This window comes from Anomaloglossus baeobatrachus, chromosome 3, assembly GCF_048569485.1.
Source record: "Anomaloglossus baeobatrachus isolate aAnoBae1 chromosome 3, aAnoBae1.hap1, whole genome shotgun sequence".
In the NCBI taxonomy this organism is placed as follows: Eukaryota; Metazoa; Chordata; class Amphibia; order Anura; family Aromobatidae; genus Anomaloglossus; species Anomaloglossus baeobatrachus.
Window position 1 is genome coordinate 27,523,962 of NC_134355.1, and position 25,015 is coordinate 27,548,976.

Genomic DNA, 25,015 nt, shown 5'->3' on the forward strand with positions numbered 1-25,015 from the left:
ATGCCTCCGGAGGCCGCACAAAGTATTACACTTAAAAGTGTTAAGCCCCTCCCCTTCTGCCTATACACCCCCCGTGCTCCCACGGGCTCCTCAGTTTTGGTGCAAAAGCAAGAAGGAGGAAAAAGAATTAAAAACTGGTTTAAAGTAACTTCAATCCGAAGGAATATCGGAGAACTGAAACCATTCAACATGAACAACATGTGTACACAAAAAAACAGGGGCGGGTGCTGGGTCTCCCAATTAGAGCTAGAAGAAAAGGAATTTACGGTAAGTAAACAAAATTCCCTTCTTTGTCGATCTATTGGGAGACCCAGACAATTGGGACGTCCAAAAGCAGTCCCTGGGTGGGTAAAATAATACCTCGTAAGAGAGCCGTAAAACGGCCTCTTCCTACAGGTGGGCAACCGCCGCCTGAAGGACTCGTCTACCTAGGCTGGCATCCGCCGAAGCATAGGTATGCACCTGATAGTGCTTCGTGAAAGTGTGCAGGCTCGACCAGGTAGCCGCCTGACACACCTGCTGAGCCGTAGCCTGGTGCCTCAAAGCCCAGGACGCGCCCACGGCTCTGGTAGAATGGGCCTTCAGCCCTGAGGGAACCGGAAGCCCAGCCGAACGGTAAGCTTCGAGAATTGGTTCCTTGATCCACCGAGCCAGGGTTGATTTGGAAGCCTGTGACCCTTTACGCTGGCCAGCGACAAGGACAAAGAGTGCATCCGAGCGGCGCAGGGGCGCCGTACGAGAAATGTAGAATCTGAGTGCTCTCACCAGATCTAACAAGTGCAAATCCTTTTCACATTGGTGAACTGGATGAGGACAAAAAGAAGGTAAGGAGATATCCTGATTGAGATGAAAGGGGGATACCACCTTAGGGAGAAATTCCGGAACCGGACGCAGAACCACCTTGTCCTGGTGAAACACCAGGAAAGGGGCTTTGCATGACAGCGCTGCTAGCTCAGACACTCTCCGAAGTGAAGTGACTGCTACTAGAAAAACCACTTTCTGCGAAAGGCGTGAGAGAGAAATATCCCTCATTGGCTCGAATGGTGGTTTCTGAAGAACCATCAGCACCCTGTTCAGATCCCAGGGTTCTAACGGCCGCTTGTAAGGAACGATGTGACAAACCCCCTGCAGGAACGTGCGTACCTGTGGAAGTCTGGCTAGGCGCTTCTGGAAAAACACAGAGAGCGCTGAGACTTGTCCCTTAAGGGAGCCGAGCGACAAACCCTTTTCCAGTCCAGATTGAAGGAAGGACAGAAAAGTGGGCAAGGCAAATGGCCAGGGAGAAAAACCCTGAGCAGAGCACCACGACAGGAAAATTTTCCACGTCCTGTGGTAGATCTTGGCGGACGTTGGTTTCCTAGCTTGTCTCATAGTGGCAATGACGTCTTGAGATAACCCTGAAGACGCTAGGATCCAGGACTCAATGGCCACACAATCAGGTTGAGGGCCGCAGAATTCAGATGGAAAAACGGCCCTTGAGATAGCAAGTCTGGTCGGTCTGGTAGTGCCCACGGTTGGCCGACCGTGAGATGCCACAGATCCGGGTACCACGACCGCCTCGGCCAGTCTGGAGCGACGAGGATGACGCGGCGGCAGTCGGCCCTGATCTTGCGTAACACTCTGGGCAACAGTGCCAGCGGAGGAAACACATAAGGGAGCTGAAACTGTGACCAATCCTGAACTAAGGCGTCTGCCGCCAGAGCTCTGGGATCTTGAGACCGTGCCATGAACGCCGGTACCTTGTTGTTGTGCCGGGACGCCATGAGGTCGACGTCCGGCACCCCCCAGCGGCAACAGATCTCCTGAAACACGTCCGGGTGAAGGGACCATTCCCCTGCGTCCATGCCCTGGCGACTGAGATAATCTGCTTCCCAGTTTTCCACGCCTGGAATGTGAACTGCAGAGATGGTGGAGGCCGTGGCTTCCACCCACATCAAAATCCGCCGGACTTCCTGGAAGGCTTGCCGATTGCGTGTTCCGCCTTGGTGGTTGATGTATGCCACCGCTGTGGAATTGTCCGACTGAATTCTGATCTGCTTGCCTTCCAGCCACTGCTGGAACGCTTTCAGGGCAAGATACACTGCCCGTATTTCCAGAACATTGATCTGAAGCGAGGACTCTTGCTGGGTCCACGTACCCTGAGCCCTGTGGTGGAGAAAAACCGCTCCCCACCCTGACAGACTCGCGTCCGTCGTGACCACCTCCCAGGATGGGGGTAGGAAGGATTTCCCTTTCGATAATGAAGTGGGAAGAAGCCACCACCGAAGGGAAGCTTTGGTCGCCTGCGAGAGGGAGACGTTCCTGTCGAGGGACGTCGGCTTCCTGTCCCATTTGCGTAGGATGTCCCATTGAAGAGGACGCAGGTGAAACTGCGCGAAAGGAACTGCCTCCATTGCTGCCACCATCTTCCCCAGGAAGTGCATGAGGCGCCTCAAGGTGTGTGACCGACCTTGAAGGAGAGATTGTACCCCTGTCTGTAGTGACCGCTGCTTGATCAGCGGAAGCTTCACCATCGCTGAGAGGGTATGAAACTCCATGCCAAGGTATGTCAGCGATTGGGCCGGTGTCAGATTTGACTTTGGAAAATTGATGATCCACCCGAAACTCTGGAGAGTCTCCAGGGTAGCGTCGAGGCTGTGTTGGCATGCCTCTAGAGAGGGTGCCTTGATCAACAGATCGTCCAAGTACGGGATCACCGAGTGACCCTGAGAGTGGAGGACCGCTACTACAGTAGCCATAACCTTGGTGAAAACCCGTGGGGCTGTTGCCAGGCCGAACGGCAGTGCCACGAACTGCAGGTGTTCGTTTCCTATGGCGAAGCGCAAGAAGCGCTGGTGCTCTGGAGCAATCGGTACGTGAAGATAAGCATCTTTGATATCGATCGATGCAAGGAAATCTCCCTGGGACATTGAGGCGATGACGGAGCGGAGGGATTCCATCCGGAACCGCCTGGTCTTTACGTGTTTGTTGAGAAGTTTAAGGTCCAGGACAGGTCGGAAAGACCCGTCCTTCTTTGGGACCACAAACAAGTTGGAGTAAAAACCGTGGCCCTGTTGCTGAAGAGGAACAGGGACCACCACTCCTTCTGCCTTCAGAATGCCCAGCGCCTGCAGAAGAGCCTCGGCTCGCTCGGGAGGCGGGGATGACCTGAAGAATCGAGTCGGGGGACGAGAGGTGAACTCTATCTTGTAACCGTGAGACAGAATGTCTCTCACCCAACGGTCTTTTACCCGTGGCAGCCAGGTGTCGCAAAAGCGGGAGAGCCTGCCACCGACCGAGGATGCGGAGTGAGGATGCCGAAAGTCATGAGGAAGCCGCTTTGGTAGCGGCACCTCCGGTGGTCTTTTTAGGACGTGACTTAGACCGCCATGCATCAGAGTTCCTTTGATCTTTCTGAGGCCTTTTGGACGAGGAGAATTGGGACCTGCCCGCGCCCCGAAAGGACCGAAACCTCGACTGCCCCTTCCTCTGTTGGGGTATGTTCGGTTTGGGCTGGGGTAAGGATGTATCCTTTCCCTTGGATTGTTTGATGATTTCATCCAAACGCTCGCCAAACAATCGGTCGCCAGAAATTGGCAAACTGGTTAAGCGCTTTTTGGAAACAGAATCTGCCTTCCATTCCCGTAGCCACAAGGCCCTGCGGAGTACCACCGAATTGGCGGCTGCAACCGCCGTACGGCTCGCAGAGTCCAGGACAGCATTAATAGCGTAAGACGCAAATGCCGACGTCTGAGTGGTTATGGACGCCACCTGTGGCGCGGACGTGCGTGTGGCTGCGTCAATTTGCGCTTGACCTGCTGAGATAGCTTGTAGCACCCATACGGCTGCGAACGCTGGGGCAAAAGAAGCGCCGATAGCTTCATAGATGGATTTCAACCAGAGCTCCATCTGCCTGTCAGTGGCATCTTTGAGTGAAGCCCCATCTTCCACTGCAAGTATGGATCTAGCTGCCAGTCTGGAGATTGGAGGATCCACTTTGGGACACTGAGCCCAACTTTTGACCACGTCAGGGGGAAAAGGATAACGTGTATCCTTAAGGCGCTTAGAAAAACGCTTATCTGGACAAGCATGGTGATTCTGGACTGCCTCTCTGAAATCAGAGTGGTCCAGAAACATACTCTGTGTACGCTTGGGAAACCTGAAACGGAATTTCTCCTGCTGGGAAGCTGACTCCTCCGCCGGAGGAGCTGAGGGAGAAATATCCAGCATTTGATTGATGGACGCAATAAGGTCGTTCACTATGGCGTCCCCGTCCGGAGTATCAAGATTGAGAGCGGCCTCAGGATCAGAATCCTGATCAGCTGTCTCCGCATCATCAACTAGAGATTCCCCTCGCTGAGACCCTGAACAATATGATGATGTCGAGGGAAAATCTAAGCGAGCTCGCTTAGTCGGTCTGGGGCTGGGGTCTGTGTCAGAACCCTCAGCTTGGGATCCATGAGATACCCCGGGAGGACATTGTTGGTCCAGCTGAGGTGGGCCAGGGAACAAAGATTCAACAGAGTCCCTGTGCTGAGATACCGGCCTGGACTGCAAGGCTTCTAGTATCTTAGCCATAGTCTCAGAGAGTTTTGCAAACTCCGTCCCTGTCACCTGAACAGTGTTAGCAGGTGGCTCCCCCTGGGCCCCCCCTAGCAGAGGCTCTGGCTGAGTAAGTGCCACAGGGGCCGAACAGTGCACACAATGAGGGTCAGTGGAACCTGTCGGTAGCGGGGTCGTATATGCGGCGCAGGCAACATAATAAGCCTGTGTTTTGGCACCCCTGCCTTTCGTGGGCGCCATGCTATTATCCTCTTTGAGCAACACAATAGGGTATATAGCCAGAAATCAACTGTGCACTATACAGTGTAAAAAAAACATATAATGTTACACTACTGCACAATGGGGCTAGCACCACAGGTGCTGCTTACCACCCGCTTAAAGCGGTTGTGAGGCCACCAGAGTCCCTGCCTGGGTCTCCCAGACTTTGTCCCCCTCTGCAGCGTCCGAGGAGCTGACAGGAATGCGTCCTGAGGAGAGGAAGGAGCCGTGGGCGTGACCCAGAAAGTGCGGGAACTGGTGCCTGCACTGTGCACAGTGAGAGGGGTGGAGTATGCAAAGCATGCTCCAGCCCTCAGTGCTGCTCGTTCTGAGCAGCGTCCCGCCCTTCCCCTGCCTGTCAGGGCTGGGGGTGGGAGGAAAGGAAACTAGGCCGCAAAAAGCCGGGGACTCTAGTAATAAACGTGGCCGCCGTAAAAGCGCGGCCGGCGTGGAAGTCCCCGGCGCACTAAAAGTCCCAGCCGCGCCGCAGTGTTTCCATGGCAGCGGCGGTCAGTGCGGCAGTCCCTATACATAAACACACTCAGCAACGCTGAGTGTGTAATGGCACATATTAACCCGGTCAGCGCCGCGGTCCCCGGTGCACTAGCACACCCAGCAAAGCTGGAGTGTTGCTGTGCGCGGTCCCCACCAGAATACAGAGTACCTCCAAGTAGCAGGGCCATGTCCCTGAACGATACCCGGCTCCTATCCAGCAGGCTCCACAGGAGTTGTGGATGAAGCACGGTCTCAGTGCCTGGAGACCGATAGGATCCCACTTCCACCAGAGCCCTGAGGGGGATGGGGAAGGAAAACAGCATGTGGGCTCCAGCCTCCGTACCCGCAATGGATACCTCAACCTTACAACACCGCCGACAAGAGTGGGGTGAGAAGGGAGCATGCTGGGGGCCCTATATGGGCCCTCTTTTCTTCCATCCGACATGGTCAGCAGCTGCTGCTGACCACTCTCTGGAGCTGTGCGTGCATGTCTGACCTCCTTCGCACAAAGCAAAAAACTGAGGAGCCCGTGGGAGCACGGGGGGTGTATAGGCAGAAGGGGAGGGGCTTTACACTTTTAGTGTAATACTTTGTGCGGCCTCCGGAGGCATAGCCTATACACCCAATTGTCTGGGTCTCCCAATAGAGCGACAAAGAAATCAAGATTTTTATCCACCCTGGTATCATGACAGCGCACGCTGTATGACGTCACGATTCACAAGTCTACAGTCACACACAGTGATGCGAGGCTTCACTTTCAAACCTGGACAACCCCTTTACAAGTCGGGTGTACACATATAGAGAATGCGCAAAAAAAAATTTCTACAAATCTGAGATAAAAGCTGAACGTGTTAAATGTGAATTTGATCAGGACGTTTATTGCAATTTTTATTCAGTGCAATAGATTAAACCTGTACAGAAAATCTGCATTCACTTCTTCATTAAAATCTGCAACACGACTAGTGACTGGAGGGTTGTTAAAAAGTCTATGAATGAACATTATACGCGGCTGGACTCCGCTCAAGTACGTGTGTGAACAATCACTAAGCTTTCATACATGTCCAGCAGTGTAAATAAGGAATACACTCCCTGGGCTATAAAATCTTACCTCTTCCTCTGCCTCAATGACTGGCGACTCTTCATGGAGCTGGATGTGTCTTGCTTCAATATGGTCGCCATTTCTTGTTGCAATATTATAGTCTTCCAACTTCTAAAGAAGAAACATGTATATGTGTTATAAAAAGTTTGCAATTGCAGAGACAGCACCAACAGACAGACTTGCTCCATAATGGGGGCATCCTCTACGTCAAGAGAAAAAGGATTCTCCATCATCGCAGATGAAAATTCTTTACTGTGCGACCATTGAGACTAATGCTGGGTTCACACACACAACAACAGCGACGTCGCTGTTACGTCACCATTTCCTGACATGTAACAGCGACCTTACATGATCGCTAATTAGCTGTCAAACATGTAATTTTAAGCAGCAACGGAGCAGCGATCATAGCGACCTCGACGGTCGTTGGGACGTGTCACACGCGTCGCTATGCGACGACTCAGACCTTGATAGAGGCGTGGTGTTTACCCCTAGACATGTTTTGCGTTGCCTCTTTACACGCCCTCTTCCGATTGGTGATCGCTACAGCGCCTTTGTGTTGCCTTTTTCACGCCCCTCTGTTCTGATTGGTGATCACTACAGCGGCGCCTGATTGTGTCTTCCTTTGTTTGGCACGGTCACCCAAAGAACGACACACTAGCGACACCAGACAGACTGTACTACGTGGAACAAAGAATGGAACTTAAAGAATGAAATCACTGTAACTCCTTCAGCAAGTTACCCAATCGGAACGCTGTTGTGACCACCAATCGGAGTCGTGGGGGCGTTGTAAAATACACCGCAAAAACACGACCTTGTCCTGCCTTCAGTCCTACGTCACTGCCTTCAGCGTCGTCACGACCGTCGCTGCTGCGGTGTCAATCACAAGGATGCATGTGGCGCAGCGGGATAGCAGCGATCAAAAAATGACCTGGAGTATTCAAGAGCGAGCAGCGATCTCGCAGCAGGGGTCTGATCGTTGTTATGTGTCACACACACCGACGTCGCTGTTGAGGTCGCTGCTACGTCACAGAAAATGGCGACTTAGCAGCGATGTCGTTGTCGCTGTGTGTGACACCACCATAAGGAACCCTCACCCAAATGATACTGTGATGGTTGATTCCGGTTGAACACTATGGACTTGTAAAATAAACAAAACTCTCCAAGGACTCTTGGAGACGACTTGCAAGTTAGGGGTGCTTCACACACAGCGAGCTCGCTGCCGAGTCACGGTTTTTGTGACGCAGCAGTGACCTCATTAGCGATCTCGCTGTGTGTGACACTGAGCAGCGATCTGGCCCCTGCTGCGAGATCGCTGCTCGTTACACACAGCCCTGGTTCATTTTCTTCAAAGGCGCTCTCCCACTGTGACACACAGATCGCTGTGTGTGACAGTGAGAGAGCGACAAATGAAGAGAGCAGGGAGCAGGAGCCGGCATCTGGCAGCTGCGGTAAGCTGTAACCAAGGTAAACATCGGGTAACCAAGGTGCTTACCCGATAATTACCTTAGTTACCAGCCTCCGCCGCTCTCACGCTGCCTGTGCTGCCGGCTCCGGCTCTCTGCACATGTAGCTGCAGGACACATCGGGTTAATTAACCCGATGTGTACTGTAGCTAGGAGAGCAAGGAGCCAGCGCTAAGCAGTGTGCGCGGCTCCCTGCACATGTAGCTGCATTACACATCGGGTTAATTAACCCGATGTGTACTGTAGCTAGGAGAGCAAGGAGCCAGCGCTCAGTGTGCGCGGCTCCCTGCACACACAGCTAAGCGGTGTGCGCTGGTAACTAATGTAAACATCGGGTAACCATACTCGATGTTTACCTTAGTTACCAGTGTCCGCAGCTTCCAGACGCCGGCTCCGTGCAAGCGCAGCGTCGCTTGCACGTCGCTGCTGGCTGGGTGCTGGTCACTGGTCGCTGGTGAGATCTGCCTGTTTGACAGCTCACCAGCGACCATGTAGCGATGCAGCAGCGATCCTGACCAGGTCAGATCGCTGGTCGGATCGCTGCTGCATCGCTAAAGTGTGAAGGTACCCTTAGTCATCAACTATATACAATCAGGAACTTATACAACATACAAGTCTAATGACTTTATAGCAAGAAGCCTACAGATTTTTTTTTTGCTGCCAAAATACATGAACAATCATATCTGATTGAAGTTTATATTATTCAATCTTGGCCAATCGGATATATCATCAAATGTCAATTATATATGCAAAGCAAAACAGCAAGAAAAAAAAAAAAAAGTAATTTACCAATGGAGTTAGGTGAACTTTCAAATAATTCCCCTTCAGACTCTCTCTGATGGCCGGGGACGACTTCGGGGACGACTTCTGGGACAGCTTTGGGGTACGTGCCGGAGAACGAGACCTTGTTCTGCTTCGGCTTCTACTTCTGCTTCTTGAAGGAGAGGCAGAACCTTTCTTGCTTCGGAAAATGTTCAAGGACTGTAATAACAAGACACAAAGTAGACAAAGAAAATTAGTAAGAAAAGGGCAAGAAGAGCTAAACAACAATTTAAATAAAATATTTTTCAACTACTTCTGGGTTACCCAAAGATTATAAACATCGGGGCAGTCTGTGATCTAGGACATCACCGCATAGTGAAGGACACGACTGTGCAGTTGCAGGGATCCGACTGTCAGACACAGCCAGCCTCCCCATAGAGAAGGTACAGACTCTTTATTACGGTCTCTGCCTCCTCTGGCGCTAAATAAACAGCACTAAAAGAGATGAAACCGCTGTTACCAGAGTTATAAGGGAGCAGGAATATTTCCACTAATACACTGTATTTTTTAATACGCACCTTTCCTCCCAAAAATTTAGGAGGAAAATGAAGGGAATTTTGTTACTTACCGTAAATTCCTTTTCTTCTAGCTCTTATTGGGAGACCCAGACGATTGGGGGTATAGCTACTGCCCTCCGGAGGCCACACAAAGCACTACACTAAAAAGTGCAAGGCCCCTCCCCTTCTGGCTATACCCCCCCGTGGTATCACGGGTTCTCCAGTTTTAGTGCCAAAGCAAGAAGGAGGAAGCCAATAACTGGTTTAAACAAATTAACTCCGAATAACGTCGGAGAACTGAAAAACCGTTCAACATGAACAACATGTGTACCCGCAAACAACAAAACAATCCCGAAGGACAACAGGGCGGGTGCTGGGTCTCCCAATAAGAGCTAGAAGAAAAGGAATTTACGGTAAGTAACAAAATTCCCTTCTTCTTCAGCGCTCTATTGGGAGACCCAGACGATTGGGACGTCCAAAAGCTGTCCCTGGGTGGGTAAAGAGATACCTCATGTTAGAGCTGCAAAACAGCCCTCCCCTACGGGGGTGTCACTGCCGCCTGCAGGACTCTTCTACCTAAGCTGGCATCCGCCGAAGCATAGGTATGCACCTGATAATGCTTGGTGAAAGTGTGCAGACTCGACCAGGTAGCTGCCTGGCACACTTGTTGAGCCGAAGCCTGGTGTCGTAATGCCCAGGACGCACCCACGGCTCTGGTTGAGTGGGCTTTTAACCCTGAAGGAACCGGAAGCCCCGCAGAACGGTAGACCTCTAGAATTGGTTCTTTGATCCATCGAGCCAGGGTGGCTTTAGAAGCCTGCAACCCCTTGCGCGGACCAGCGACAAGGACAAAAAATGCATCGGAACGGCGCATGGGCGCCGTGCGGGAAATGTAGATTCTGAGTGCTCTCACCAGATCTAGCAAACGTAAGTCCTTTTCATACCGGTGAACCGGATGAGGACAAAAGGAAGGCAAGGATATATCCTGATTAAGATGAAACGAGGATACGACCTTAGGGAGAAACTCCGGAATGGGGCGCAGCACTACCTTGTCCTGGTGGAACACCAGGAAGGGAGCCTTGGATGACAGAGCTGCCAGCTCCGACACTCGCCGAAGCGATGTGATCGCAACAAGAAACGCCACTTTCTGTGACAGGCGAGAAAAGGAAACTTCCTTCAGATGCTCGAAAGGCGGCATCTGGAGAGCAACTAGTACCCTGTTCAGATCCCATGGATCTAACGGCCGCCTGTACGGGGGCACAATATGACAGACCCCCTGCAGGAACGTGCGCACCTTAGGAAGACGTGCTAGACGCTTCTGAAAAAACACGGATAGTGCCGAGACTTGCCCTTTAAGGGAGCTGAGCGACAAGCCCTTTTCCAACCCCGATTGCAGGAAGGAAAGAAAGGTGGGCAATGCAAATGGCCAAGGGGATACTCTCTGTGCAGAGCACCAGGATAAGAAAATCTTCCACGTTCTGTGGTAGATCTTAGCAGACGTTGACTTCCTAGCTTGTCTCATTGTGGCTACGACTCCTTGAGATAATCCCGCGGACGCTAGGATCCAGGACTCAATGGCCACACAGTCAGGTTCAGGGCCGCAGAATTCTGATGGAAAAACGGCCCTTGGGACAGTAAGTCTGGTCGGTCTGGCAGTGACCACGGTCGACCGACCGTGAGATGCCACAGATCCGGATACCACGATCTCCTCGGCCAGTCCGGGGCGACGAGTATGACGCGGCTGCAATCGGATCTGATTTTTGCGCAGTCCTCTGGGCAAGAGTGCCAGAGGTGGAAACACATATGTGAGCCGGAACTGCGACCAATCTTGCACTAAGGCGTCTGCCGCCAGAGCTCTGTGATCGCGCGATCGTGCCAGAAATGCCGGGACCTTGTTGGTGTGCCGAGACGCCATTAGGTCGACGTCTGGCACCCCCCAGTGGCAACAGATTTCCTGAAACACGTCCGGGTGAAGGGACCATTCCCCCGCGTCCATACCCTGGCGACTGAGGAAGTCTGCTTCCCAGTTTTCTACGCCCGGGATGTGAACTGCGGATATGGTGGATGCTGTGTCCTCCACCCACATGAGGATTCGCCGGACTTCCTGGAAGGCTTGCTGACTGCGCGTCCCTTCTTGGTGGTTGATGTATGCCACCGCTGTGGAGATGTCCGACTGGATTCGGATCTGCTCTCTTTCTAGCCACTTCTGGAAAGCTAGTAGGGTAAGATACCCTGCCCCGATTTCCAGAACATTGATCTGAAGGGTGGACTCCTGCTGAGTCCACGTCCCCTGAGCCATGTGGCGGAGACAAACTGCTCCCCACCCTGACAGACTCGTATCTGTCGTGACCACTATGAGGTGGGAATAAGCCACTATTGCAGATAGTCCTCGGCCGTCTGGGAAAGGGAGACTTTCCTGTCCAGGGAGGTTGACTGCCCGTTCCATTGGCGGAGAATGTCCCATTGCAGTTGGCGCAGATGAAAATGCGCAAGGGAACTGCCTCGATGGCTGCCACCATCTTCCTTAGGAAGTGTATGAGACGCCTTAAGGGGTGCGACTGGCCTTGAAGGAGAGACTGCACCTCTGTCTGCAGTGAACGCTGCTTGTTCAGCGGAAGCTTCACTATTGCTGATAGAGTATGAAACTCCATGCCGAGATACGTTAGTGATTGAGTCGGAGACAGATTTGACCTTGCCAAATTGATGATCCACCCGAAAGTCTGGAGAGTCTCCAGCGTAACATTCAGGCTGCGTTGGCATGCCTCGAGGGAGGGTGCTTTGACGAGTAGATCGTCCAAGTACGGGATCACCGGGTGTCCCTGAGAGTGCAAGACTGCTACCACTGCTGCCATGACCTTGGTGAACACCCGTAGGGCTGTCGCCAGACTGAATGGCAGAGCTACGAACTGAAGATGTTCGTCTCCTATCACAAAACGTAGAAAACGTTGGTGTTCCGTAGCAATTGGCACGTGGAGATAGTCATCTTTGATGTCTGTTGAGGCAAGGAAGTCTCCTCGAGACATTGAGGCAATGACGGATCGGAGGGATCCCATCCGGAACCGCCTGGCGTTCGCATGCTCGTTGAGCAGTTTCAGGACCAAACAGGACGGAAGGAACCGTCCTTTTTTGGAGCCACAAAGAGATTGGAGTACAAACCCTCGCCCTCGTTCCTGAGGGGGGACAGGGATCACCACTCCTTCTGCTCTTAGAGCGTCCACCGCCTGCAGCAGGGCATCTGCTCGGTGGGGGGTGGGGCCGTTCTGAAGAATGGAGTCGGAGGACGAGAACAGAACACTGTCCTGTGCACGTGAGCACAATGTTCGTCACCCACCGGTCTGTGACCTGTGGCAGCTAAACGTCGCCAAAGGCGGGGGAGTCTGCCATCAACCGCGGATGCGGAGAGAGAGAGAGAGAGAGCTGAGAGTCCTGAGGAGGCCGCCTTGGTAGCGGTTCCTCCGACTGCCTTCCTTGGGCGTGATTGAGCCCGGCCGGAATCTGAGCCCGTCTGAGGTTTTGTAGCCCTTTTGCACGAGGACAATTGGGACCTGCCGGAGCTTGGGAAGGACCGAAACCTCGACTGTACTTTTAGGACAGTATAAACAGGGTAAGTCGCAGTGCAGACATTGCGGGGTTACGGACGCCTCTGCGGTACAGATGTCCCTGTGCTCAAGGCCAGCTGCGCAAGAACAGCTGAAAAGGTTAGGTTGCCTATACGGCTGTGGATGCCGGAGCAACCGACACGCCGATAGCTTCCTAGACAGATTTCAACCAGAGTCCATCTGTCTGTGAATGGCATCTTTAAGTGAAGCCCCATCTCCAGTGCAACTATGGCTCTAGATGCAAGCCTGGAGATTGGAGAATCCACCTTTGGACCCTGGGTCCAGCGCTGACCACGTCAGGGGAAAAGGGATAACGTGTATCCTAAAAAACGTTTGGAGAAGACGCTTATCTGGTAAGCGTGGTGTTCCTGGACTGCTTCTCTGAAGTCAGCGTGGCCAGAAAAATACTCAATATCTGTGTGAGATACTGAAAAAGGACTTCTCCTGTTCGTCTCCTATCTCCACTGGGGGAGCTGAGGGAGAAAGATCCAACCTTCCATTGATGGACGGTATAGGATCATTCCGTATGGCGTTACCACCCGGTGTATCCGGATTGAGAGCGATGTCAGGATCAAAGCCCTGAAGAGCTGCCTTTTGGTCAAGTAGATTGCCCATGGCCTGTCTGGACTGCAAGTCTCTATATTATGACTACTCCGTCCCTGTCCATGGACAGGGTTGACAGGTGGTTTCTTTGGCCACGACTAGTAGAGACCCCGGCAGACGAAGTGCTAGAGACCCCGGCAGACGACGTGCTACAGGGGAGCAGGCACACAATGGGACGGTGTCATGAACAGCATCCCATGTAGTAAAAACAGCACTGAAAATCTGTGTTGCTTTTTTGCCGCTGCCGACTAGCTATCTAAAAGTATATAGCCAAGATTGGTGACCGTACAGTGCAATGTATAGCATACAGGCATAAAGTACAAATGACCACTGCAGCACAAGCAATACAAGCAGCATAGAAGCCTGTGCCCTGGCACCCCTGCTCTTCTGCTGCTGTATACTAGTCATCTAGGGGAATATAGCCCAGAAGAGTGACCCTACAGTGCAATGTATAGCATACAAGCACAAGTACAAAAGAACACTGCAGCACATGCAATACAAGCAGCATAGAAGCCTGTGCCCTGGCACCCCAGCTCTTCTGCTGCTGTAGACTGGTCATCCAGGGGAATATAGCCCAGAAGAGTGACCATACAGTGCAATGTATAGCATACAAGCACAAGTACAAATGCACACTGCAGCCCATGCAATACAAGCAGCATAGAAAAAAACCTGTGCCCCAGCACCCTTGGTTTTCTGCTGCTGTAGTCTAGCCATTCCAGGAGAATATAGCTAAGACTAGCGACTGTACAGTGCAATGTATAGCATATAAGCATAAACACAAATGAACACCTCAGTCGTGCAATACAAGCAGCCTAGAAAGCCTGTGCCTTAGCACACCTGCTTTCCTGCTGCTGATGTGTCGCTCCCCAAGCTGGCATATAGCGACCTATGCAGTTAAAAACAACACATGTACACACTGCATATATATTGTGGTCAGCACTATGTGTGCCGCTTACCGCCCGCCTATAAGCGGGTGTATGGCCGCCACCGTCCTGCCTGGTTGCCGAAAGTCCGAGCTCGGACTGCAGTAATGGCTGCCGGCTTCTTCCCCAGCTCGTGTGAGGAGGGGCGGGCCGTGGGCGTGCCCCAAGGCAGAGCGGGAATCCGGCGTCCGACAGTGTGCAGTGAGAGGGCTGGAGCATGTAAATAAGGCTCCAGCCCTCGGCGCTGCTGATTGCTCAGCGCCTGTCCCCTTCCCTGAGTGACAGGGAGGGGGCGGGAACGAAGCGGCACTAGGCCGCAGAAGCCGGGGACTGGATTTATAAGCGCCGCCGCCGTAAAAGCGCGGTCGGCGCCCAGTCCCCGGCGAACTACAAGTCCCAGCCGCGCCGCCGCTCCCGGAGCGTCCGGCGCGGTAGTTCCCAAAACACAAAGTCACTCAGCAAAGCTGCAGTGACTGTAACCCATTACTGTCCCCGGCGCACTAGCACACCCAGCAAGTCTGGAGTGTGCTGTGTCCGTGTGACCGGGGACACAGAGTACCTGTAATGGTGCAGGGCCCTGTCCCTGAACGGTACTCCAGCTCCGTATCCAGCAGGTTCAAATGGGTCTGTGGATGGAGCCCGGCGTCAGAGCTTTGAGGCCGGTAGGATCCCACTTCCTCAGAGCCCCCCAGGGGGATGTGGAAGGAAAGCAGCATGTGGGCTCCAGCCTCCGTACCAGCAATAGGTACCTCAACCTTACAACACCATCAACGGGTGAGAAGGGAGCATGCTGGGGGCCCTATATGGGCCCTCTTTTCTTCCATCCGAAATAGTCAGCAGCTACTGCTGACTAAAATCTGTGGAGCTATGCATGGATGTCTGACCTCCTTCGCACAAAGCTTGAAAACTGGAGAACCCGTGATACCACGGGGGGGTATAGCCAGAAGGGGAGGGGCCTTGCACTTTTTAGTGTAGTGCTTTGTGTGGCCTCCGGAGGGCAGTAGCTATACCCCCAATCGTCTGGGTCTCCCAATAGAGCGCTGAAGAAGAGGGGTGTGTCTTATTATCAATGTAGCTTTACCAGGAGGTGGAAAATTAGATCTTTGCTTGTCATTGAGCCCAAAGCACAAATCAGTGCATGCACCGACTCCAGACGCCATTTCTTTGAAGCCCGCACCGCCGACAGTATCTAGACACCCGTCGCACTGCCCTGCTCCACACAGCTAGCACGGCCCGCAGTGCCTGCAGAATCACCTACTCCAGCATCGCCCTTGCCTCCTGTGACCCCAGCTCCACCACCGCTAACGCCCCCCACGTTTTATGATCTTATGGGGCCACAATATGTGGTAAAGGACATAAAGAGAATTTTGTTACTTACCGTAAATTCTTTTTCTTATAGTTCCGTATTGGGAGACCCAGACCATGGGTGTTTAGCTTCTGCCTCCGGAGGACACACAAAGTACTACACCTAAAAGTGTAGCTCCTCCCTCTGAGCTTATACACCCCCTGGTAGCCAGTCCTAGCCAGTTTAGTGCAAAAGCTGAAGGAGAATAGCCACCCACAAGTAGAACCGAGTAAGAACCGGAACAACCGGAGACTCTGTCCACGACAACAGCCGGTGATAACACACGGAACAAGAAAATTGCCAACAGGCAACAGGGAGGGAGCTGGGTCTCCCATTACGGAACTATAAGAAAAAGAATTTACGGTAAGTAACAAAATTCTCTTTTTCTTTATCGTTCCTTTGGGAGACCCAGACCATGGGACGTTCCAAAGCTGTCCCTGGGTGGGAATAAACAGAAAAAACTAAGAAGTAGGCGGAGCCTAACTTCACAAGTGGGCGACAGCCGCCTGAAGGATGCGTCTGCCCAAGCTCGCATCTGCCGAAGCATGAGCATGCACTTGGTAGTGCTTCGAAAAGGTATGCAGGCTAGTCCAAGTGGCAGCCTGACAGACTTGTTGAGCCGTAGCCTGGTGCCTAAAAGCCCAAGAGGCACCGACAGCTCTGGTCGAGTGTGCCTTGATCCCCGGCGGGGGAGGCACCCGAGTACTCTGGTAGGCGTCCGAAATGGTCGACCTAATCCAACGGGCTAAGGTCGGCTTAGAAGCAGAGAGACCCTTGCGCCGCCCTGTGGTTAGCACAAAAAGAGAGGTGCACCGCCTAAGCACAGCGGTGTGAGCCACATAAATCCGGAGAGCACGCACCAGATCTAGAGTATGCAGCGCTTTCTCAAAGCGATGAACAGGGGCCGGACAGAAGGAAGGCAAGGAAATATCCTGGTTAAGGTGGAAGGGAGAGACCACCTTAGGAAGAAAGTCCGGGGTCGGACGGAGAACTACCTTGTCTTGGTGAAAAAACAAAAAAGGTGACTCCGAAGAGAGCGCAGCCAAATCAGAGACTCTCCTGAGAGAAGTTATGGCAACTAGAAAGGCCACCTTTTGAGAAAGACGATACAAAGAAACCTCCCTAAGAGGCTCAAAGGGGGGTTTCTGCAATACCGTGAGGACCAAGTTAAGGTCCCAGGGATCCAAGGGCCGCCGATAAGGCGGAATGATGTGAGATGCACCTTGCATGAAGGTGCGGATCTGAGCCAGCCGGGCGAGACGCCGCTGGAACAGCACTGATAGAGCTGAGACTTGTCCCTTGAGAGAGTTGAGGGACAGTCCTAGCTGCAGACCGGACTGTAAAAAAGACAGAAGGGTCGGCAAGGAGAATGGCCAAGGAGGATGGCCGGAAGAGCGACACCAGGACAGGAAAGTTTTCCAAGTCCTGTGATAGAGCTTAGCGGAGGAAGACTTACGGGCCCGAGTCATAGTGGAGATGACTTCAGGAGGAATACCAGAAGCCGTCAAAATCCAGGACTCAAGAGCCACGCCGTCAATTTGAGTGCCGCAGAATTCGGGCGGAAAAACGGGACCTTGCGAGAGCAGGTCTGGACGGTCCGGAAGATGCCACGGCATCTCCACGGACAGTTGGAGCAGGTCCGGATACCAAGCTCGCCTGGGCCAGTCCGGTGCAATGAGGATGACTCGACGGCCCTCCATTCTGATCTTGCGCAGGACTCTGGGCAAGAGAGCTAGAGGGGGAAAGACGTAGGACAGACGAAACTGGGACCAGTCTTGAACCAGAGCGTCCACGGCGAAGGCCTGAGGATCGTGGGAGCGAGCCACGTAAACCGGAACCTTGTTGTTGTGACGGGATGCCATTAGGTCCACGTCCGGAGTGCCCCACTTGCGGCAGATTGACTGAAACACTGCCGGGTGCAGAGACCACTCGCCACCATCCACGGATTGACGGCTGAGATAATCTGACTCCCAGTTTTCTACGCCAGGGATGTGGACTGCGGATATGGTGGACTTGGAGTCCTCCGCCCATTGAAGAATGCGTTGGACCTCCAACATTGCCAGGCGGCTGCGTGTGCCGCCTTGGTGATTGATGTAGGCAACCGCTGTCGCGTTGTCTGACTGGACTCGAATGTGCCTGCCCGCCAACAGGTGGTGAAAGGCTAGGAGAGCTAGAAGCACGGCTCTGGTTTCCAGCACATTGATTGAAAGGGCTGACTCGGACAGAGTCCAAGTGCCCTGTGCTCTGTGGTGGAGATGTACCGCTCCCCAGCCGGATAGGCTGGCATCCGTGGTGAGAATCACCCAGGACGGAGCCAGGAAGGAGCGCCCTTGGGACAGTGAAGGGTCGAAGCCACCACTGAAGAGAGGTCCTGGTCCGTGGCGACAGAGCCACTAACCTCTGTAAGGAGGAAGGCAGCTTGTCCCAACAGCGGAGAATGTCCAGCTGCAGAGGACGCAGATGGAACTGGGCAAAGGGAACAGCCTCCATGGAAGCCACCATTTGACCCAGCACCTGCATCAGGCGCCTGAGGGAATAACGACGGGGCCTCAGGAGAGAGCGCACCGCTAGCCGGAGAGACTGCTGTTTGATTAAGGGCAACTTCACAAGTGCCGGCAAAGTCTCGAACTGCATCCCTAGGTACGTGAGACTGAGTCGGAGTCAGAGTGGATTTGGGAAGATTGACAATCCACCCGAATTGGGCTAGGGTGGCGAGAGTGAGCGAAACACTCCGCTGACAGTCTGCGCTGGATGGACCCTTGACCAGAAGGTCGTCCAGATAAGGAAGCACTGCTAACCCCTGGAGGTGCAGGACCGCAATCACTGCCGCCATGACCTTGGTGAATACCCGAGGGGCCGTGGCTAACCCGAAGGGGAGAGCCACGAATGGGAAATGATCCTCTCCTATCGCAAAACGTAACCAACGCTGATGTGACACTGCGATTGGCACATGTAGATAGGCATCTCTGATGTCGATGGACGCCAGGAACTCCCCTTGGGTCATAGAGGCAATGACTGATCGCAGAGACTCCATGCGAAAATGCCGCACCCGGACATGCTTGTTGAGAAGCTTGAGATCCAGGATGGGCCGGAAGGTACCGTCCTGTTTTTAGAACTAGGAAGAGATTTGAGTAAAAACCTCTGAACCGTTCCTGAGCGGGAACTGGGACAATCACTCAGTTTGCCTGCAAGGACGCCACAGCCTGCGAGAAGGCGGCGGCCTTGGAGCAGGGGGGAGTTGAGAGAAAAAAAGAGAATTTTGTATACTTACCGTAAATTCTTTTTCTTATAGTTCCATAATGGGAGACCCAGCACCCTCCCTGTTGCCTGTTGGCAGTTTCTTGTTCCGCGTGTTATCACCGGCTGTTGTTGTAGACAGAGGCTCCGGTTGTTCCGGTTTTTTGCTCTCTCTCTACTTGTGGGTGGCTACTCTCCTTCAGCTTTTGCACTAAACTAGCTATATTTGGTTAACCAAGGGGTGTATATGCTCGGAGGGAGGGGCTACACTTTTTAGTGTAGTACTTTGTGTGTCCTCCGGAGGCAGAAGCTATACACCCATGGTCTGGGTCTCCCATTACGGAACTATAAGAAAAAGAATTTACGGTAAGTAAACAAAATTCTCTCTTCTTCATCGTTCCTATGGGAGACCCAGACCATGGGACGTCTCAAAGCAGTCCATGGGTGGGAATAAACAGAAAACTGAGAAGTAGGCGAAACCTAACTTCGCAAATGGGCGACAGCCGCCAGAAGGGTGCGTCTGCCCAAGCTCGCATCTGCCGAAGCATGAGCATGCACTTGTAGTGCTTCGAAAAGGCATGCAGACTAGTCCAAATGGCAGTATGACAGACCTGCTGAGCCGTAGCCTGGTGCCTGAAACCCAAGAGGCACCGACAGCTCTGGTCGAGCGTGCCCTGATCCCCCGGCAGGGGGAGGCACTTGAGTACTCTGGTAGGCATCGGAAATGGCCGACATAATCCAACGAGCTAGGGTCGGCTTAGAGCCGAGAGGCCCTTACGCCAACCTGTGGTCAGCACAAAAAGAGAGGTGCACCGCCTAAGAACAGCGGTGCGAGACACATAGATCCGGAGCGCCCGCACCAGATCCAGGATATGCAAAGCTTTTTCAAAGCGATGAACAGGAGCCGGACAAAAGGAAGGCAGGGAAATGTCCTGGTTAAGGTGGAAGGAGAAACCACCTTAGGGAGGAAGTCCGGAGTCGGACGGAGAACCACCTTGTTGATGAAAAACCAAAAGAGGTGACTCCGAGGAGAGTGCAGCCAAATCAGAGACTCTCCCGAGGGAAGTTATGGCCACTAGAAAGACCACTTTCTGTGAAAGACGAGACAAAGAAACCTCCCTAAGAGGCTCAAAGGGGGGTTTCTGGAAGCCGTGAGGACCAGACTAAGGTCCCAGGGATCCAAAGGCCGCCGGTAAGGCGGAATAATGTGAGATGCGCCCTGTATGAAGGAGCGCACCTGAGCCAGCCGGGCGATACGCCGCTGGAAACACACTGGCAGAGCAGAGACCTGTCCCTTGAGGGAATTGAGGGATAGTCTTAGCTGCAGACCGGACTGTAGAAAGGACCGGAGTGTCGGCAAGGAAAAAAGGCCAAGAAGCATGGCCGGAAGGGCGACACCAGGATAGGAAAATTCTCCAGGTCCTGTGATCGATTTTGGCCAAGGAATACTTCCGAGCCCGAGTCATAATGGAGATGACTTCAGGAAGGATACCAGATGTCGTCAAGATCCAGGACTCAAGAGCCACGCCGTCAATCTGAGAGCCGCAGAATTCTGGCGGAAAGACTGACCTTGTGAGAGAAGGTCTGGACGGTCCGGGAGATGCCACAGCACCTCAACGGACAGATGGAGCAGGTCAGGGTACCAAGCTCGCCTGGGCCAGTCTGGCAATGAGAATGACCCGACGGCTCCCCATTCTGAACTTGCGCAGGTCTCTGGGCAAGAGCTAGAGGGGGAAACGCGTAAGACAGACGAAACTGGGACCAATCTTGAACCAGCACGTCTGCTGCAAAGGCCTGAGGATCGTGGGAGAGAAGATCCACTTCCGGAGAGCCCCACTTGCGGCAGATTAACCGAAACACTGCCGGATGCAGAGCCCACTCGCCGCTGTCCACGGTTTGACGGCTGAGACAATCTGCCTACCAGTTTTCCACGCCTGGGTTGTGGACTGCGGATGTGGTGGACCTGGAATCCTCCGTCCACTGAAGGATACCAACAGTGCCAGGCGGCTGAGTGTCACGCCCTGGTGTTAATGTAGGCAACCGCTGTGGCGTTGTCTGACTGGACTCGAATGTTCTTGCCCGCCAGCAGGTGGTGAAAGGCCAAGAGAGCTAGAAGCACAGCTCTGATTTCCAGCACAGTGATCGAGAGGGCTGATTCGGACGGAGTCCAAGTGCCCTGTGCTCTGTGGTAGAGATATACCGCTCCCCAGCCGGATAGACTGGCATCCGTGGTGCGGATCACCCAGGACGGGGCCAGGAAGGAGCGTTCCTGAAGAGAGAGGGGCCGAAGCCACCACTGAAGGAAGTCCCTGGTATGTGGCGACAGAGCCACTAACCTGTGCAAGAAGGAAGTCCGCTTGTCCCAACAGCGGAGAATGTCCAGCTGCAGGACGCAGATGGAACTGGGCAAGGGAACCGCTTCCTTTGACGCCACCATCTGACCCAGCACCTGCATTAGGTGCCTGATGGAATGACGGCGGGGCCTCAGCAAAGAGCGCACCGCTAGTGGAGGGACTGCTGTTCGACTAAAGGCAGCTACACAAGTGCCGGCAGAGTCTCGAATTGCATCCCTAGGTACGTGAGCTTCTGGGTCGGAGTCAGAGTGGACTTCGGCAGAATGACAAGCCACCCGAATTGGACTAGAGTGGCGAGAGTGAGCGAGGCACTCCGCTGACGGTCTGCACAGGATGAAGCCTTGACTAGAAGGCCGTCCAGGAAAAGGGATGCCAACCCTTGGAGGTGCAGAACCGCAACCACTGCTGCCATGACCCTGAAGAATACTCGAGGGGCCGTGGCTAACCCGAAGGGAAGAGCCACGAATCGGAAATGTTCCTCTCTGATTGCAAAACGTTGCCAACGCTGGTGCGAAACTGCAATTGGCACATGCAGATAGACATCTCTGATGTCGAGGATGCAAGGAATCTCCTTGGGTCATTGAGGCAATGACTGATCGGAGAGACTCCATGCGAAAAAGCCGCACCTGAACATGCTTGTTGAGAAGCCTGAGATCCAGGATGGGCCGGAAGGAACCGTCCCTTTAGGGGACTAGGTAGAGATTTGAGTAGAAACCTCTGAACCGTTCCCAGGCGGGAACCGGTACAATTATTCCGTTGGCCTGCAAGGATGCCACGGCCTGAGAGAAGGCGGCGGCCTTGGAGCAGGGGGGAGGTTGACAGAAAAAAATCTGTTTGGCGGGCTGGATAGAAGTCTATCCTGTAGCCGTGGGAGATGATATCCCGCACCCACTGATCGGAGACGTGTTGAAACCACATGTCACCAAGCGGGAGAGCCTACCACCGACCAAGGACGTTGCTGGCGCGGCCAGATAGTCAAGAGGAGGCTGCCTCAGTGGCAGCAGCTCCTGCGGTCTTCTGAGGACGCGGCTTCGTGCGCCAGTTGGGTTTTTGGTCCTTGGCTGAGTTAGTGGACGAGGTCGAGGGTTTAGAGGACGACCAGTTGGAGGAATGAAAGGAACGAAACCTCGACTGGTTCCTGCCCTGTACAGGTTCCTGGTTTTGGCTTGTGGCATGGAAGTACTCTTCCCGCCAGTAGCTTCCTGAATAATTTCATCCAATTGTTCACTGAACAGCCTGGGCTCAGCAAATGGGAGCCCAGCAAGGTACTTCTTTGAAGAAGCGTCTGCCTTCCACTATCGAAGCCACAGGATCCTGTGGATAGCGAGAGAATTGGCCGAAGCCACCGCAGTGCGGAGCCTCCAGCATGGCAGACATGGCATAGGATGAAAAAGGCTGAAGACCTGGAAGTTAAGGCAACCATCTCGGGCATAGAGTCCCTGGTGAGGGAATGCATCTCCTCTAGAGAAGCAGAGATGGCTCTGAAGCCCACACTGCTGCAAAAGATGGGGAGAACGGGGCCCCTGCCGCCTCATATACAGATGGCGGACAGTGGAATCCTTAAGGGAGTTGCCATCAGCCACTGATACAACTTTCCGGGCTGAGAGTCTAGACACCGGAGGGTCTACCTCTGGTGGAAACTGAAAACTGTCATCAGAACCACGCTTTGGGAAGCGTCTGTCAGGACAGGCTCTGGGCTTGGTCACAGTGGCCTGAAAAACTGGAGTGGATAAGGAACACACTCCTTGTTCTCTTAGGCAAGGTATACTGATGCTTTTCTGCCAGAGAGGGTTGCTCCCCTGATACAGGCGGATTGAGGTCCAGTACAAATATAATGGACGCAATCAAATCATTAGCATCTGCGTCACTTTCGGACAGATCAATGGGGTACATGGAGTAGCGTCCGAGCCCCCAGTAAAGGCATCCTCCTTGTCCTGCGAGTCAGCTCGTGAACCAGAGCCGCGGGACGAGGAAGGAAAGGGGACCCTGCGTCTCCATTTTAGGAGGACGGGGTCTAAGACCAGATGAACAATCCTCTGTGAGCTTTGCTGAGCGGGCCGTAGCAGCAGAAGCGCCCTGAGAAGGGGGCTAATGCATGCTCAGCAGAGTCCGGGACAGCTGTCCCCTGGAGAGAGGGATTCTACCCAAGCCGGGGGTTCAGCCACCGGAGCCGGAGCAGCCGGAGGGACCACTGGGGATGAGCCTCCAGGCTGAGGCACCACTATGTTAGAGCAGGCATCACAATGTGGTTATGTGCTCGGTACAGGCAGTACGAGCCTACAGCAGTGCATATTAAGTACAGCCTTGCAGCCTTGCTCTGATGTGAGACATGCTGCTGAAGTGGGGGCTCTGGCCAGAATGACCCCCAGCAGAGTATATAAACCGGAGGTTGTGGCTTGCCAGACCGTTTGACATAGAGACATCTCTGTGCCCTCCAGATCCCACAGCCCGGACCCCCAGAGAGATGGCCAGCGTCGATCGCTGTCACAATGTGGTTATGCAGACATGCATGAGAACGCTGATAAAATGGCGCCGGAGCGAGGAGAGGGGGCGGGGCCAACTCTAAGAGCGGGATCGGAGGGCCAAGGAGATATACAGGGGAGGGAATATTTCCTCAGAGAGGAGTGTCCCTCCCCAGTGCTGAACAGTCGCTGGGCGGAGCCGCGCTGTCCCTCTGCATGATTGGCATGCAGGGGCAGTGAAAACGAAACTAGGCCTCAGGCGAAGCCGGGGCCTAAATTTAACGATGCGGCCGGCGAGCAGGCACCATCAGCGCGGTTCTCAGGTAAAAACCAGAGAACCGGCGGGAAATGTCACAATAGATACACAGCACACTCTCCCCAACAATAAAGTACAAGGGACCCCCCGATAACGTCTCAGATACTTAGCTTGTGAGACGCAGGGCCAGGTCCCTGAGGGATGAGTGCTCCGTCCGGCAGGATCCTGAAAGGGCTGCGGATGGAGACCGGTCTCCTGCAAGGCAGGGAGAACCGTGCTGGCTCCCACTTCAAGCCAGAGCCCCGGAGGGATGGTGAAGGAGCGCGGCATGTAAGGCTCCAGCCCTGAAATCAACCTTAACAACACCGCCGACACAGTGGGGTGAACTGAAAAATAAGGAGCGCTGATAGTGTAATACCAACAGATCAGTGAGGTAGATCAGGAAAAATACACTCACCTGAAAAGGTTGTGAGATAGTCACAACCACTGATAGAGCATAGGATGAAGGCGTCTGCTGCAGCCCCACAAGGATGTGCATACAAATCAGAGTGAAGAGGGGGTTAATGCCGCGCATCAGCCAAAACTATGTTGATGCACTGGTCCTGAAGAAGAGGTGTATCCTCGAAACGCGTAGACCGATGGAATAAAAGAATATGTTTATAACATCAACGTGCTACATCTTCATTTTGGCTGATGCGCGGCATTAACCCCCTCTTCACTCTGATTTGTAGACACAGTGGGGTGAGAAGGGACATGCCGGGAGTCCAGGCTTGGACCCGCTTTTCTTCAAACTCTTTCCAAAAATCAAAATCAGATGAGAATGCATGTGTGGATGTGTGCCTCCTGAACACAAAGCATTGAACTGGCTATATTTGGTTAACCAGGGGGTGTATATGCTCGGAGGGAGGGGCTACACTTTTTAGTGTAGTACTTTGTGTGTCCTCCGGAGGCAGAAGCTATACACCCATGGTCTGGGTCTCCCATAGGAACGATGAAGAAAAATCTGTTTGGAGGGCTGGAAGAGAATTCTATCCTGTAGCCGTGAGATATGATGTCTCTC

The 25,015-nt window shown here is 53.4% G+C and overlaps 1 protein-coding gene across 2 annotated transcripts in view; it reads right to left on the reverse strand.

The window, feature by feature from the left end:
• Positions 1–25,015, reverse strand: part of LBR (lamin B receptor) — a 183,249-nt gene that overhangs the window by 119,019 nt on the left and 39,215 nt on the right. For both annotated transcript variants that reach the window (XM_075339083.1, XM_075339084.1), the window contains exons 3-4: positions 8,647–8,838; positions 6,404–6,505 (exon numbers count right to left, since the gene is read on the reverse strand). In XM_075339083.1, coding sequence (XP_075195198.1) covers positions 6,404–6,505; positions 8,647–8,838 — 294 coding nt within the window. The remainder of the gene's footprint in view (positions 1–6,403; positions 6,506–8,646; positions 8,839–25,015) is intronic.